Genomic DNA, 16,336 nt, shown 5'->3' with positions numbered 1-16,336 from the left:
CGTCCTGTCAAAGGGAGTTTTCTCCAGGCGCCCGTCCGCTGGGCCAGGACACAGCTGCTGTGCACGGGTTGGTGGCCCTGCTAGAGTGTAAAGCTCGGTGTTGGCATGACGGACGCACAGAGGGACTCGCTGGGACCACGACCGCCTTTAGTGAAGGAGCGGGGGAGCAGACATCCCCACGTCTCCTAGGGGTGGCTCAGGAGCAGCCCCTCTGGCACCGAGCAGAGGGCCCCAGGTGGCAGCCAGGGGCCCACACGCCCGGTAGCCCGGCATGGACACGGGTCTGACGCGGAGGCAGTGAGTGTGGGGCCACGTTTGTCGTCTGTGGCACAGGGGACGGACTGAGGGCTGGTTACCGGGAGCAGCTGGGGTCACCCCCAAGGAGCTCCCGGACTGCACTGGGGACCCCCGTCTGTTTCCTGTGGTCTCTTCTTCGTCTTCCTGTTCTTCTGCTTTCCCTCCGCCTTATTTTTGTGTGGCTTCTTTTTCTCGCTTTCCTCCTTGTACCAGGGCCCCCAGACACCCCCGTTGAGCTGCGGGTTGCTTCTGGGGTCCCCGGGGGGGTACCTGACAGGCACCGCGGTTTTGTTGAACTGTGACAGCCGGCGGAGCAGCTGCCTCACGACGCCGGGGTACCTGCCGGACAGGTCCACTCGCTCGTAGGGGTCGGCCGTGATGTTGAAAAGCCACACGCTCTTGCCGGCGGACAGGGTGACCCTCTCGTGGTGCCACCGGGTGGGGCCCAGGTTGCTGAAGGCCTGCGGGGGGACCCAGTCGCTGTAGCCGGGGCTCCCCGTGAGCAGCTTCCAGTGCCGCACCCGGATGGCGGACTGGACGGCCGTGTTCCAGATGCCGTAGCCCGCCGCCCAGGAGCCGTGCCTCGCCTTGGTGTAGATGGGGTCGATGTTGTGCAGGATGTCCACCCGGGGCGAGCGCAGGCCCTCGCTGATGGCCTCCCAGACGTCGTAGCCGTCCAGGTGCGCGTCCTCGTCGATGTGCCCCTCGGCCAGGGCCACCAGGGTGGGGTACCAGTCGGTGATGTGCACCAGCTCTCGGCACACGGAGCCCCGCAGGGTCAGCAGGGGGCTGTGCACGAAGCCCAGCGCCCGGATGCCCCCCTCCCAGTACGTCCCCTTGCTGCCCCTCAGGGGCCAGTTGCTCCCTCCGGCGGTGGGCTGGCCGCCGTTGTCTGAGGAGTAGATGATGATGCTGTTGTTGTAGAAGCCGTGGGCCTGCAGGGCCAGGGTCACGTTGCTGACCGCCTCGTCCAGGCAGGAGAGCATGGCCGCGTACCTGCGCCGGTGGGTGTTGACGATGGACCTGTAGTGTCGGAAGTACCTGCCGGGGGCCTGCAGCGGGGAATGCACAGCCTGGTAGGCGATATACAGGAACAGGGGCTTCCGGGGGTCGTGGGCGGCCAGGATGCGCTGCACTCTCTGCGTGTACATCTGAGTGGAGTACACGCCGCCGCCGTGGTCCCAGGCCGCGCGGTCGTTCTCGTATAGGTCGTAGCCACACATCCCGGGCCCGTCACACTTGTAGTGAGTGTAGTAGTCGCCGCTCCCCAAGAGGGAGCCGAAGAAGGTGTCGAAGCCCCGGTGGGTGGGCAGGCACTCCCTCCGGTAGAAGCCCAGATGCCACTTGCCCACCATGTGCGTGGCGTAGCCCGCCTCCTTCAGCTTCTGGGGCAGCGTGGGGCTGTCCAGGGGCAGGCAGTTGGGCTGGGCCGGCCGTATGATGGAGTGCTGCAGCCCGGTGTGTATCTGATACCTCGGCAGAAGAGCAAAGAGCTGGTCAGCGCAGGGGACACTCCACAGAGCAGCCCCTACCGGGCTCCAGGGAGGGGAGGCCTCCCCCAGGCCCAGCAGGACCGGTTCCGCGGGTCTGTGCTCGCAGCACCCACTTAGCTTGCTTGGCCTTGGAAATGCCACTGAGATCTCACTGCTGATCACAAGTGTTTTTCAAGTTCTTGCCACAGAGTTCATCTGAACGACCGTTAGTCTTTTAATTAGTGACAGAGCACAGAACACTAACCTGGTAGAGGAAATGATGACTCTGCGAGGATTAGCGTTATTTTAAAAACTATTGTGTGATTCTCTTTTATTTAGGGAACTCACAGTAGCTCCTAAATCATTTCCTGAGATAATTTATTTCAAGCTAATTCTGAAGTACTAAAACACATGCAAAATGATACAAACGTCTTCTAAATGCCTGTCAGAAATATTTTATAATGAGCCCTCAGCCCGTGAGATCTGCCAGGAGGGGAAGAAGGTTTCTGACTCACATTATAGTTGAAAAACCGTTATTTTACTTTAACTTTTTAGGTTTTCAGTCGCAGTTGACATTCAGATGAGGTCTGGGCACAGGGTGTAGGGGGAGGGTTTCAGGGTGCAGTGTAGCTGGTGCTGAGGAAGGGGTACACCCCAGCTGAGAAAGGGGGTGTTTCCCGCAGTGTCTGCTTTAGAAAGTGATGCTCACAGGGTAGCTGGAGAAACACAGCGACCGTCTCTGTGCGTCGGAGCAGGTGGATGCGAGTCCCCAGGGTCGGTCTGTGGCCACTCTGCCGTGGCCTCTCCCGAGAATGGTTACTATCACATCACTGAATGCGTCTTCGATCTGGGTCAAGATGTGCCTATTAGTTCACAGTTTTTTTTTAATTTAAATCCTCACCTGAGGAAATTTTTTCATTTATCATCAGATAGAGTAGGAGAGAGAGAGAAGCATTGATGTGAGAGAGACACATCGACTGGTTGCCTCCTGCACGACCCGACCAGGGTTGGGGAAGAACCGCAACCGAGGTCCATGCCCTTGACCAGAATCAAACCCACGACTCACTGGTCCACAGGCCGATGCTCTAACCACGGAGCCAAACTGGCCAGGGCAGTTTATGGCATTTTCAAAGCTATTGATTCTGCCCTGACTTGTGTGGCTTGGTGGGTTGGGCATTGTCTCATGTACCAGAAGGTCACGGGTTCGATTCCTGGTCAGAGCACACACCTAGGTCGCAGGTTTGATCCCCAGTCGGGGTGCCTAATGGAGGCAACTGATGAATGTGTCTCTCACACGGACGTGTCTCTCTCTCTTCCTCCATCTCTAAAACGAATAATAATAATAATAATAATAATAAAAGAGCTATTGATTCTGTAGTTACTATGTAAGTTCAAAAGGACTTTTAAACTAGAAAACACAGAAATTCTGAGTACATGAAGGTTCCAGACAGTGTTAGGGTAAATGTGAAAATATTCTTGGAGTCAAATTGCAGGGTAATGTAAGGTCCCAAACAAATCTTTTTCGAGTGGATTCATCTGAAGGCCAGTGTGTCAGAGGGCTCGGTGGGCTGGTTGATTTCCTTCCGAGCGTCCGGCTGACGGCAGGAGCCTCTGAGCTCCACAGTGTGGACACAGCAGCAGGGGCTGCCTCGAGGGGCTGTGGGGTGTCCGGGGCCCAGAGCAGCAGGTGGCGGGGGGGCTGTGGGGGTGTCTGGGCCCCGCCCGGAGCAGCCTCAGGTGGCCCGGCTTCTCGGCGGGTCTGTTGGCTCCAGGCCCCCGGTTACCCCCGTGGCGGGCGTTTTACAAACTCCCAAAGACACAGGCGCCGCAGCCCTTCTTAGCACCCAGTTCGGAAGATGTGCTTCTTGTGACTGATGAGCTGTATCCACTTCAGGACCCAAACCGTTCCCCGAAACCAGCAGTTTCACACGAGCACCCGGCAGGCTGGCCGTGCCTGTCAGTGCCGCATGTAGGAGTCACGAAGGGCAGCCTGTCGGGCGGCAGTGCTGGGAGGGTCCCTGCGTCCTGCAGAGGGACAGCGAGTGTGTCCACAGGGAACTTCCCGCGTCCTGATTTGCTCCCTCACCGTCCTGCCGTCGAGGCCTAGAGCGTCTGGAGGTCAGCGTGTCGGCGGCTCCTGCCCTGTGCAGTCTGGTGAGCAGGTGTCCTCCCCGCTCAGGGACTGTCCACGGACCTGCCCGCTTCACCCAGGGTCCCCCAGCCGTTCCCTCGCCACTCAGCCTGCTGTCCTTGTTTGTGTGTTTTCTCTATTGGTTTTAGAGAGAGGAAGGGGGAGGGAGAGGGAGACGGAAACATCGATGAGAGAGAACATCGATTGGCCGCCTCCTGCACGCCCCCCACTGGGGATCAGGCCCACAACCTGGGCATGTGCCCTGACCGGGACTCGAACCGGCGACCTCTTGGTGCAGGGTTGACGCTCAGCCACTGAGCCACACCGGCCAGGGTCCTCCTTTGTTTCAAAGGGTGGTCTCTTCTGTGAGCTTTGCTGAGACTTCCCCTGTGTGGTCAGGCCAACGAGACGTAGACGCCGTGTTTCCGGGCGTGGCTTGCTCGGCGACACGGAGGGGTTATAACGACCACTGATTCTGCGAACGGCCTGCTCAGTAAACCTGCCCCGTTGTCAAGCAGTTTCCCCGGGCTCCGCAATCAGTTCGCTGGTCTCGTTTCTCTAACTCAGACTTCCCTCCTTGACGCTGAGACCACACACTTCCGTGTTCTGAGTTCCAGCGTTCCAGGTCTTCAGTGGCTGGTCCTCAGCTCTTTGTCCCGGGAGCTGAAGTTCGAACTGTGGCCTGCGAGGCCCTCCCTTTGGTTCTCAGTCCGCTCCCTGTTCCATCAGCGCCTGACCCAGTCACCAGCTGCAGCCCAGGGTGGACGGGGCGAGGCCGTGCGGAGAGCAGTCACCAGAGGGCGACAGAGGGCTGAGAAATAGGTCCGGGCCCAGCCCCCTGTGAGGCCTGCGGAAGGCCCATCCCGGGAGAGGCCTGTCCCTGAGGCCTGGCCAGAACTTCCGCTTAGACACTGGCCACGGCCACGCAGGAAGCGGGACCTGGTCTCCACGGCCTGCTGGTCAGCGCTCTGGGGGAGGCCCACACCGTCAGGAACAGGCTGGCCCGGGAGTCTCTGACCCCCTGACAAGTTTGGGGTCAGATGGAGGCTGCGCAGCAAGAAGCTGTGTGACCTGACGACTCATGTACCTTTCCTGAGACTGTCACCTCCATGCAGAGACACTTGCTCAATTAGCTCACAAGTATTTTTCAAAACCACACATCTTTTTACCCCTGACAGGGTGGATGTGAGGGTGAAATGTCAGGTGTTTGAAGAGAGACGGGCACAATGGATGAGTTTCCTTCCTTCCGTGGTCGTCCGTGGGAGCCAGGGAGGGTGGTAGCTGAGGCTGCCCGGGAGGAGTCTGCATCCCAGAGGGTGAGGTGCTGGGAAGGTGGAGGGGCCGGGCTGAAAGGTCAGAGAGGGAGACTTCCCAGCAGAGTCCTGGGAGATGCCTTCTCAGCGACAGGGCCCCACGGGAGTTAGAAAGGTAATGGAACACGGCACCACGCTCTAGCACATCAAAGTGACACACAGAGGACACAGCATGGAGAGCAGGGCCGGACAAGGGCTGCAGGACAGTCGGGTCCCCTCTGATCTCTGGGAGGGAAGGGTGGTGGATGAACCTCAACCCCCTGCACCTGTGCACACTCTGCCTTCCACAGCCCTGCACCTGCGCGCACCCCGCCCTCCACGGCAGACTCACCTGCGCACACCCCGCCCTCCACAGCTCTGCACCTGCGCGCACCCCGCCCTCCACGGCAGACTCACCTGCGCACACCCCGCCCTCCACAGCTCTGCACCTGCGCACACCCCGCCCTCCACAGCTCTGCATCTGTGCACACCCCGCCCTCCACAGCCCTGCACCTGCGCGCACCCCGCCCTCCACGGCAGACTCACCTGCGCACACCCCGCCCTCCACGGCAGACTCACCTGCTCACACTCCACCCTCCACAACTCTACACCTGTGCACACTTTGTCTTCCACAGCAGACTCACCTGCGCACACTCCACCTTCCACAGCAGACTCACCTAGATGGGGATTCACTTCAAATGGTGTCTTTTTAAAAATATATTTAACACTAGATACCTTTATCCTGGGGCTGCCTGACACTCCTGGGAGAAAATCTGTAAGATCAGCAGGGAAGGGGCATGTCTGTGGATGGTCTTGTCTTCCAAGCCCTCCTTAGGGCAGTGGACCTGGGAGCCACCTCTCCACCTTCGTTCCTTTTCCAAAGTCACACTTGGGCTTGGAAAACTCCTTTTCCTATGGACTTTGAACTGTTACATTTACATTTATCTAAATGTTTATGTATTAACTGCATATTCCTGAATGTAACAAGTGAGCACTTAGTAACATATTTATGGAGTACTCTCCCTGGGGACCACTTACAACTAGGCCTGGGGCAGAGGGGACTGCAGAGGGAGCTGCAGGGTTGACATTGACCCCCTGCAGGGGGGAGGCCTGAGTGTGGGGGGGAGGTGTGGTGAGAGTCCACGTGCAGGGGGAGGTGTGGTGAGAGCCCACGTGCAGGGGGAGGTGTGGTGAGGGCCCACGTGCAGGGGTGAGGTGTGGTGAGGGCCCACGTGCGGGGAGGTGTGGTGAGAGCCCACGTGCAGGGGGAGGTGTGGTGAGAGCCCACGTGCAGGGGTGAGGTGTGGTGAGGGCCCACGTGCAGGGGTGAGGTGTGGTGAGGGCCCACGTGCAGGGGGAGGTGTGGTGAGAGCCCACGTGCAGGGGTGAGGTGTGGTGAGGGCCCACGTGCAGGGGGAGGTGTGGTGAGGGCCCACGTGCAGGGGTGAGGTGTGGTGAGGGCCCACGTGCAGGGAGAGGTGTGGTGAGGGCCCACGTGCAGGGAGAGGTGTGGTGAGAGCCCACGTGCAGGGAGAGGTGTGGTGAGGGCCCACGTGTGGGGAGGTGTGGTGAGGGCCCATGTGCAGGGGTGAGGTGTGGTGAGGGCCCACGTGCAGGGAGAGGTGTGGTGAGGGCCCACGTGCGGGGGGAGGTGTGGTGAGGGCCCACGTGCGGGGGGAGTTGTGGTGAGAGTCCACGTGTGGGGAGGTGTGGTGAGGGCCCACGTGCGGGGGGAGTTGTGGTGAGAGTCCACGTGTGGGGAGGTGTGGTGAGGGCCCACGTGCAGGGAGAGGTGTGGTGAGGGCCCACGTGCAGGGAGAGGTGTGGTGAGGGCCCACGTGCAGGGGAGGTGTGGTGAGAGTCCACATGCGGGGGGAGGTGTGGTGAGAGTCCACGTGCGGGGGGAGGTGTGGTGAGGGCCCACGTGCAGGGGGAGGTGTGGTGAGGGCCCACGTGCAGGGGGAGGTGTGGTGAGGGCCCACGTGCAGGGGGAGGTGTGGTGAGGGCCCACGTGCAGGGGGAGGTGTGGTGAGGGCCCACGTGCAGGGGGAGGTGTGGTGAGGGCCCACGTGCAGGGGGAGGTGTGGTGAGAGCCCACGTGCGGGGGGAGTTGTGGTGAGGGCCCACGTGCGGGGGGAGTTGTGGTGAGGGCCCACGTGCAGGGGAGGTGTGGTGAGGGCCCACGTGCAGGGGGAGGTGTGGTGAGGGCCCACGTGCAGGGGGAGGTGTGGTGAGGGCCCACGTGCAGGGGGAGGTGTGGTGAGGGCCCACGTGCAGGGGGAGGTGTGGTGAGGGCCCACGTGCGGGGGGAGTTGTGGTGAGGGCCCACGTGCGGGGGAGTTGTGGTGAGGGCCCACGTGCAGGGGGAGGTGTGGTGAGGGCCCACGTGCGGGGGGAGTTGTGGTGAGAGCCCACGTGCGGGGGGAGTTGTGGTGAGGGCCCACGTGCGGGGGGAGGTGTGGTGAGGGCCCACGTGCAGGGGGAGGTGTGGTGAGGGCCCACGTGCAGGGGGAGGTGTGGTGAGGGCCCACGTGCAGGGGGAGGTGTGGTGAGGGCCCACGTGCAGGGGTGAGGTGTGGTGAGGGCCCACGTGCAGGGGTGAGGTGTGGTGAGGGCCCACGTGCAGGGGTGAGGTGTGGTGAGGGCCCACGTGCAGGGGGAGGTGTGGTGAGGGCCCACGTGCAGGGGGAGGTGTGGTGAGGGCCCACGTGCAGGGGGAGGTGTGGTGAGGGCCCATGTGCAGGGGTGAGGTGTGGTGAGGGCCCACGTGTGAGGCTCTGTGACCTGGGGGCTCTTTCCCCGCCTCTGCAGCCCTGCAGTCCAGAGCAGGTCCTCGTGGGTCCTGTCTTCCTGGACCACGCAGGCCCCAGAGCTCCTGACCCCGCCTGACCACACACAGTGTGGCTGCAGGAGTCAGCGAGGGGCGGTCAGGAGGCCCAGCTCAAGCCATCTCTGGAAGAGGCCATAATGACCACCTCGTAGGAGATGATCTGGAGAGAGTCCCGCTGTGCCCTCAGCTCTCTAGTCCTCGGACTCCACCTCTGACATCTGCTGTCCCTCGGACGCCACTCTCCTGTCTGAGCAGCTGCTCCGACTCGGCCCTCCTCCTTCCAGAGTCTGCTGTGAAAGTCGTCAGTGGCAGAATCCGTCTGCGCCGTGTCTCTCCCGGATGCCCCTCCACCTTCTTGCTCTGGCTGGTTGCTGGCCACGCGCCCCTGCACTGGGGGAGGCTCTGTCACCCAGTTGTCACAGCCTGAAGCAGGGGCGCAGTCCTCTGGGCTCCTCACTGGCACTTCCAGGCCAGTCGGGCCCCTGTGTCCTGCAGCTCAGCTGTTTCAACAGGCTGTGGCCTCCCTGGCTGTCCTGCCAGAGCACCCGCTCCTGGGCCGCCCCGCCTGCCCAGGTGGTTCCAGGCCAGCCTGTCCTGCTGCCTGAGTCCCAGTCCTGAGCGAAGGGACCCGCCCACTCTGCCTCCACTGCCCCGCCCCCTCCCCCCTGGTCGTTCCTGCGGCTCCAGCTCCCGAAGGCCTCACATGTCTCTCTCCAGACCACCGTCTGTCCCTTCAGAGCTCCAAGGTCACGGCTGGTCCTCACTGCAGCCCCCTCCAGAGAGTCAGCCCATTGACCTGGCACTGTTGACCCTCATGCTCCCCTTTCCTTGCTAACATTAGAGTCTGGGGTCCCATGGATTCCCTTGGCAAAGCCCCAGATTTAGGGAACCCACCTCTTCAATGGGCATCCTCTGTGCACAGGCACCTGGACACCATGGGAAGAAGCAGACACAGTGACCGGGCTCCTGGCCGAGGACCTCAGGTCTCCTGGGCCCTCCCTGCCCCAGCACTGCTCTGCCTGCGTCTCCACACCAGGTCCTCCGTCCTGGTTCTCAGCGCGTGACCTCACTTATTTTTCCACTTAGGAGGGGGGGTCGTTCAGGAGAGAACTACCTCATAGTCCCTGAAGCGAGTCTTTCAGCCTGTGCCCCGTGCATCATACTTTCCCTTCTCTCCGGCAGCTTTGAAGGCGGGTGAGGGAAAGGCTCACACTCCGGCGGGACAGCAGACGTCAGGCCCACAGACGCACACGCACCTCCCGCCCAGGACGGACACCGGCGCGGGGTCTCTAACAGATCGTGTGGGTCCCACAGACACACACACGGAGACAATCATCTCGAACTCCGGCTCACACCACGCTGGAGATCAGTTCCGATGATCGCAGCTCTGATGCAAACAGGAACGGTGCCCCTCCCAGAAAAGGGGCCACTGGTGGTCGTGACTTACTGAGTCATCTTCAACAGGACATAAAGGGGAAAGTTCATAGTCGGACTACGAGACAATGAAAACCTCCCGGCCCTCAGGAAACACTGAGTGTGAAGACGCTGCCTACATGGAGACACATTGCAATGCCCGCACCCGGCCCAGGAGCAGACAGGTCCAGAGATGGTCCCCCAAGTCCCCGATGCCTTCTCCGCCTCGGGGCACATAAACCGGTCACTGAAATCCTGTGGCACACCAGAAATGTCTTTTTTGCTGATCTGACCAAAAAATGGGCATTATTTTGATTCATTCACACTGGACGGTTGTGTTGTATTGGCTTTGTTATTTAAAAATTTTTTTTTTTCCTTTTGATTTTAGAGAGTAAGGGAGAGGGAGAGAGATAGAAACACCTAGGAGAGAGAACATCGATGGCCGCCTCCTGCAGGCCCCGCACTGGGGATCGGGCCCACAACTTGGGCATGTGCCCTGACCAGGAATCGAACCCGCGACCTCTTGGTGCAGGGTCGACGGTCAACCACTGAGCCACACCGGCAGGACGGCTTTGTCCTTTTTTTATCTGACGCTCCAAGGGACACGAGGTCAGGGCCCCTGACTAAGCAGCCAGACATGTTCAAACATTCTTGCAGCGCACGGCTGAACCGCGGGCCTGTCGGGGGAGCAGGTTCCTCTTACAGGGTGTCCGCATAGTCCCTACGAGTAGGGGAGACGCCGAACCCGGAGTCGCCAGGGCGGTGCACATTTAACCGCAGGGCACGCACATCGGATGGTGCGAGCACGGGGAGGGGGTGGGGCGCCCTGGATGACGCACGGCCGGGGCCCCTCCGTGGCTGGGGGCAGTGTCTGCGAGAAGCACAATGCACCCTGCTACCCAGCACCCATGTCCCGACAGGCCGTCAAGGAGATGCACACGTGTTTACCACGCCCGCGCACGAGCACGTTGTTTACCGCACGAGCACGTTGTTTACCGCGCCTGCGCACGAGCACCTGTTTACTGCATCCGCGCACGAGCACCTGTTAACTGCACCTGCGCACGAGCATCTGTTTACCGCACCTGCGCACGAGCATCTGTTTACCGCGCCTGCGCACGAGCATCTGTTTACCGCGCCTGCGCACGAGCACGTTGTTTACCGCACCTGCGCACAAGCACCTTGATGGCGGCCTTTGTGCGTCCCACCCAGGACACAGCCCGCAGGCCGGCAGCAGGAGGCGGCGGGTCAGCCCTCAGGCAGCAGCAGGGACCCCTTCGGGCCGGCCGAGGCCGAAGCGGCGCGGAGAGCGCCCTCCCCACCCCGCGGTCAGCCCCAGCGCCGGCAAAGCTAAGCGAGGTGCTGGACGCCGGGCTGTTCTGGGACGAAGGGGATGTTTCCCAGGCCCTGCTCCAAACACGCGGGGTCAAAGCGGTCATCGCGGTGGCAGGTGGACATGGCGGTGCCGGTGGACAAGCCGGTGCCGGCGCGCTGGGAACACGCGAGCCTGGCCCAGGACCCGGGTCAGCCCAGGCGCCCACCGTTTCCAACGTCTGCCCAGAACGGCGTCTACGTTTTGCAAAGCTTTCAATTCTCCTTCCGAAGCCCTCGCCGTTTCCCAGTTTTTCGAATGAAGACATCCACGTCTTCGTTTGACAAATGGGGGAAAAGTGAGGAAATGACTTTAAATAAATCCAATGGAGGCGGCTGCTTTCTCAACCAACCTTCAAGTCAGGGGCCGACTGGTCACCTGCACTGCTGTTTCTCAAAGTCCCCTGTGTGGAACCCCCGCATCGCACCCTCTCTCGGAACCTGTTGCCACATCCGTACCACGTGGGGGGGACAGCGGGGTGACGGGGGCAGCGGGGGGGGGCAGTGGGGGGACCCCGCAGGCCCTCAGAGAGTGGTTGTGAAGGTTAGATGGGGCTCAGTCCCCCGCCGCTGAGGCGCATCGCAGGCTGGGCCTGGAGGTCCGCACTGGACTAGCGTTTTGGCTGATGCCTTTCGAACGTGCCCATTTGAGAGGCGCTGTCCAGAGATTAGGGCCCACTGGTGTGTCCTCAAAGCTGCACGCAGGGTCCTGCTGAGGGCGTGTCCGGGTGGCCAGGCAGCGAGCGCCTGTGTTGCCGGTGGAGGGATCAAAACCCTCAGTCTGGTGCTCCCCAGAGCTGTGCGGGGGAAGGGGAGGCGGGGGGCGGGGAGGCGGGGCGGGGCAGCCACTGTTCACATTTTACTCCAGTAAAGTCTAAAGGGAGGGTTGTTTTGTTAATAGTATCAAAAATAGCTTCAGCTTCAACATTTAAATTCTTTCTTTATACATTTTTTTTTTTTTCACCCGAGGACATTTTTGTATTTATCTTCAGATAGAGCTGGAGGGAGAGAGGGAGGAAGAGAGAGAGAAACATCGATGTGAAAGGGACACATTGAGTACCTGCCACCCACAGAACCCCAGCCAGGGCCAGGGACAAAGTACAACCAAGGTACGTGCCCTTAGCGGGAACCGAAGCCAGGTCTCTCTGGTCCGCAGGCCGACGCTCTAACCACTAGGCAACCGGCCAGGGCTATAAATTTTTTATAAATGTGAAGATATTTGAATGCTCTGGCATTTCATATAACGTACTTTTCCTTTTAAAATAATTTGCCCCATTTAGGTTTTCATTGCCTCTTTTTATTTACATTAGAGGGCCTAGATACATGGACACATTCTCATGGAGAGGATGGGAGGCCAGGTTCTCTGGGGTCCACACCGTGAATGCCGGGCTCGGCCCAGAACCGGCTCCAGGGCGCTTTCTTTCCGACGCCTGTGCTGTGTCCTCTACGAGGGACGCCGCAGCGGTTTGCAGAGGGGACTGTGAATGCTGGCGCCCTCGCTGTCCATCCAGGCCGCTCCCGTCACTTCATGGCGGCGCCACTTGCTGACTGAATGGAGACGTCCGTGGAATAAGTGTCCTCTGAGGTGCTCAGCTGCGTGGAGAGAACAGAAGAGCCACCGCTGACATCAGAGAAACGGGCTCACTTCCAGCTTCATTTCTCTTTCATGCCGTTAAGTCAACCTGAACGTTGAAAGAAAAACCTAGATGCTTAGTGGGAGCCAGATGGCAGGGTGGAGCTGCATGTCGTCCGGTGGCCGTGTGCTCGCGGGAAGACGGGCTCACGTCGCCCAGTCGCAGCTGTTCAGGCTCGGAGGCTTCGGAGCAGATGTACGTTCCGGGTGAGCTGAGGAGGTTCAGTGCGTCCTCACGAGTGGCTGGGGTTCGACATGAGAACTTGACCTCCCGGCCACCACAGGGACTTCCCGTTTGCAGCCAACCATCTGCTCCCAGATAAACAGCGGACGCCCTTGACTCTCGGCCCCAGTTAACCTTGAAAATGACTCTGCAGCACAGCGAGACTTTCTCTTTCTCGAGAGGAAGGGATTTGTTTTCTTTTTGCTTTTCTGGCAGCGGTGCTGGATTCTGACCGTCCGCTGAGCAGTGGAAATCATGCTGTAAGCAGAAGCGTCTGCGAGACGGAGATTCCCACAGAATCGTCTGTGTTTCCAGCGGAGGCTGGCTGCTGTCGTCGGACCCGAGCCCAGCGGCCGTGCAGCGGGGTTCTCCACGCAGCCCCCTCCACTGGGTCCGGTGCAGCCTGACCCGGATCCCAGCTTGTCCCCGTCCCGTGGCTGACCTGGGACTCCCACATTAGTTACGGCCACATTAAAAAACTTTACTTAAGCATCCTAATAATCCAATTTTTCTCAGTGTTAATCAGAAAATCCCCAGGCACCCAAGGGGCAGCCAGGAATGTCAGGGGAAGTTTGACTGGCGCTGAGTATTCACAGTGAATTTTCTTGCATCTTGAGAGCTGCCTTGGTAATTAGGCAGGGCCTTCGTTAGGTCTGGGCATGACGATGTCCCAGCAGAGGCCCAAACAGAGCCACCTGGACACTGCCCGAGTTACACCGCCCCCCATTCCTGGCCCCTTCCCTCTGGGGTGGCCCGTGGCTCTGAACAATCCGAGCTAAAAACAAACCGAGAGTAGCAGGAAAGTGTCAGTCTGTTGTCTTGTGGTGATGGTGATGTGAATTCCACTGTGCCCAAAGCCAAACTAGATTTGGGGAAGGCCACTCCTGGGGCTGCCTGGTGGGGGGAGACTTTGCAAGTCCCACAGGAGGCTGCAAATGTGCGGCCAGGACCGGACCGTGCCTGGGTGCAGGGCGTTGGCACTGTGACTCAGCACCACGTTAATTCCTTCTTCCATTCGTCCATTCATTCATTCATCCGTTCATCCGTCCATCCACCCATCCACCCATCACTTCTCCATTCTTCTGTTCGTTCATCCATCCATCCAGTCACCCATTCATTCAGTCATTCAGTTGATCCCCACACCTTCTGTAACTCCCCTAACTCAGGAGCTGGATCAGAGTTAAATGCTTAAGGTTCCCCAAGGAATAAAAGCACGAGGGTACCACTTACTTCCCAGTGATGAATTGACTCCTGGACGGGGTGCAGATGGGCTGGACATAGTAGTTCTCCAGCTTGACCCCTTCAGCAGCGAGCCTGTCCAGCGTGGGGGTCCGAATCTCTGAGCCGTGGTAGCCCACGTCCCTGAACCCCTGGTCGTCCGCCAGGATGAAGATGAGGTGGGGCTGGGAGCTGGCGGGGCTGCCCAGCTCTGGCCCGTGTCCAGCTTCCTGGTCCTGCTGGCGGCCACGGGACCAGGACAGATAGCCGCAGGTGAGGAGGCTCAGGACCCAGAGGCCTGCCAGGGTGCGCATGGCCGGTGCCCTTGCTGGCCGGACCCCTGGCCACACACAGCCCCCGGAGGCCATGCGCTCTGGTCCCTGCCGGGTTCCCACACCTCCAGGCACACATGCGTGCGGGAGGGGGAGGCCCACCCTGCTCACTGTGTCCACCTCCGGGACCTTGATCTACAAGGGGTGGCTGGGCTGGAAGGGGAGAGGGGGAGGCGCCTTCTCCATCATCACTCGGTCTGTCCGTCCCCCTCAGTGGGTGGCATCCACAAAGTAACGCTGCCACCTAGAAGTTCCGGGAAAACACCCAGGCAGGATGGAGCGTCACCCTGGGCCTCTGTGTGGTTGAGCCCAGGACTTGGGGGCCAGGCTCTGGGGCTCGGGGATGCCTGGGTCCCACCACCTGCAGAGCAGGCACCTGGCTCACCCTGGGCAGGTGAGGGGCATCAGGGTGGCGGGCGGACTGGCCTGTCACTTCAGGGTCTGCTCCTGCTCAGGGTCCTCCCAGGCGCCCGTCCCTGGCCTCCCCTGGCGGTGGCGCAGCGAGAAGCCGGTTTCCTGGGGTCCTGTCCTGGGAGGAGGGAAGGTGCCGCGTCCACGGCCCGGTTCCTGGTGGGAGGGCTCTGTGCGCGCAGCCTGCTCCGGGCTGGGCCCCACCCCCACTCAGCCAATGAATCACAGCAGAGCGGCTGCTCCAGCGGGTGGGGGTGGCCCCCCGGCGCTCCTGCCACTTCCTGCGGGGCTGGGGGAGCAGCGAGTGGGGGTGGACGGCCTGCTCGGCTCCGCAGGGGTCTGTGAGCGGGACGCGCCCGGAGAACTTCCAGCTGCTGCGGGACCAGAGGAAGAGCCCAGAACAACTCCTCCTTCCTCTCGGGTTTCCTCCCCTCCTCCCCCACTGGGTAGCAGCTTCGGGCTGGATCCCGTCCTGGGCAGCGGGCATACTTCCTGGTGGGGGCTCCCCACCTGCTGAGCCAAGGGCTGGCCCCACACTCAGCACCCCTGCATCACAGCCCTGCCTGGCCCGCTGGGGGCACCTCCGCGGGCAGGGGTCCGGCTCTGATGCCACCTGGTGCCTGGAACCATCCCTGGGAGCCTCCTGCTCCTGGGAAGGGCTGTGGCCTCCGCAGGCCAAGGCCATGGAGACCTGCTTTCTCTCCACAGCCGTCTGCCCGGGGCTGACACCCAGGTGGGCCAGCAGCGGGAACTGCGATGCCCCAGCCGCCCAGCATGGCTCGGATCCGGGTCTCGCTGCGCCCTCGAGTCTTAATGCCTTCTTGTTGCTGGTTCCTCTGGGTTCCCAGACCCAAGGTCTGTGCCTGGAAACACCCCTCTGGTACTGGAGTGGCCAGGGCCCACCTGGTGTGGCTGCCGCGGAGGGTCTGGGAGGGAGGCAGCTCTGAGGGACCTGCAGGGAGCCGGGACCTGGCAGCTCAAGTCAGCAGACAGTGTTGGGAGGGAAGCCCAGGGCCCTGCTCCTGCTTCTGGGCCCAGCGAGGCCTTTGGGGGGAAGAGACCGAAGGTTCAGTGGGTCCAGCCGCTCCTGGTGGGGGCGGCTGCTCAGTCAGGTGTCAAGGAGAGCGAAGTAGGGGTGTCAGCCTCGCGGAGGACTTCCCTGCGCCCGCTGTGTCCGCCCCCCGGGGCTGCGCAGGTGGAGTCGCTGCTCCCCAGCAGCTGGCGCGTCCTGCCCCCTCCTCCTCCCTCCTGCGGCTCCGCTGAGGGACCAGCTGCTCAACGGCTGGGGGCTCGGACTCCCTGCTGGCACTGCCCTGTGCCGGGCATCAGACGGATCGGCCCATCACCCCAACGCCCGCGTCCCTGACTGTTCCGTGGGACTCTCAGCTGTCCCAACAAGGCTTCTGAAGACAAGGAAGAGAATTCAGAGACATTTTACAACAGAGAAACTGCCTTGGAAGGGGCATGGCTATGGGTGGGGGGTGCAGGTGCAGGGGCGTGACCTTTACACTGCGGGAAGGTGTTATTTTGTGTGTTGCCCCCTCTTTTTAGACATAGAAATTTAGAAAATTTAGACTTAGACATGTGTTTGACCTCAAAATCCATGTTTTTTCCCTCAAAGCTATTTTCCCACGAGTGGGCCCTCGGTGCCCTCCAGCATGCGGCAGAGAGCAGTCCTGGCCCTCACGGGGCGCACACGGGCACTGGGGACGGACA

General features: G+C 61.0%; 1 protein-coding gene across 1 annotated transcript; it reads right to left on the bottom strand.

Annotated features, from left to right (window-relative positions):
- Window positions 1–366: 366 nt before the first annotated feature.
- On the bottom strand, window positions 367–14,191 carry ARSJ (arylsulfatase family member J). Its single transcript, XM_036241582.1, has 2 exons — window positions 13,890–14,191; window positions 367–1,770 (listed from the first exon to the last, which is right to left on the bottom strand). Exons 1-2 carry the CDS (start codon window positions 14,189–14,191, stop codon window positions 372–374), a joined length of 1,701 nt encoding a protein of 566 aa, XP_036097475.1. The 3' UTR covers window positions 367–371.
- Between the last annotated feature and the right edge of the window lie 2,145 nt (window positions 14,192–16,336).

Source organism: Molossus molossus, unplaced genomic scaffold (genome assembly GCF_014108415.1).
Source record: "Molossus molossus isolate mMolMol1 unplaced genomic scaffold, mMolMol1.p scaffold_m16_p_4, whole genome shotgun sequence".
Lineage (NCBI taxonomy): Eukaryota > Metazoa > Chordata > Mammalia > Chiroptera > Molossidae > Molossus > Molossus molossus.
The sequence above is the reverse complement of the archived record's forward strand: the minus strand, read 5'-3'. Positions and strand labels throughout refer to the sequence as shown.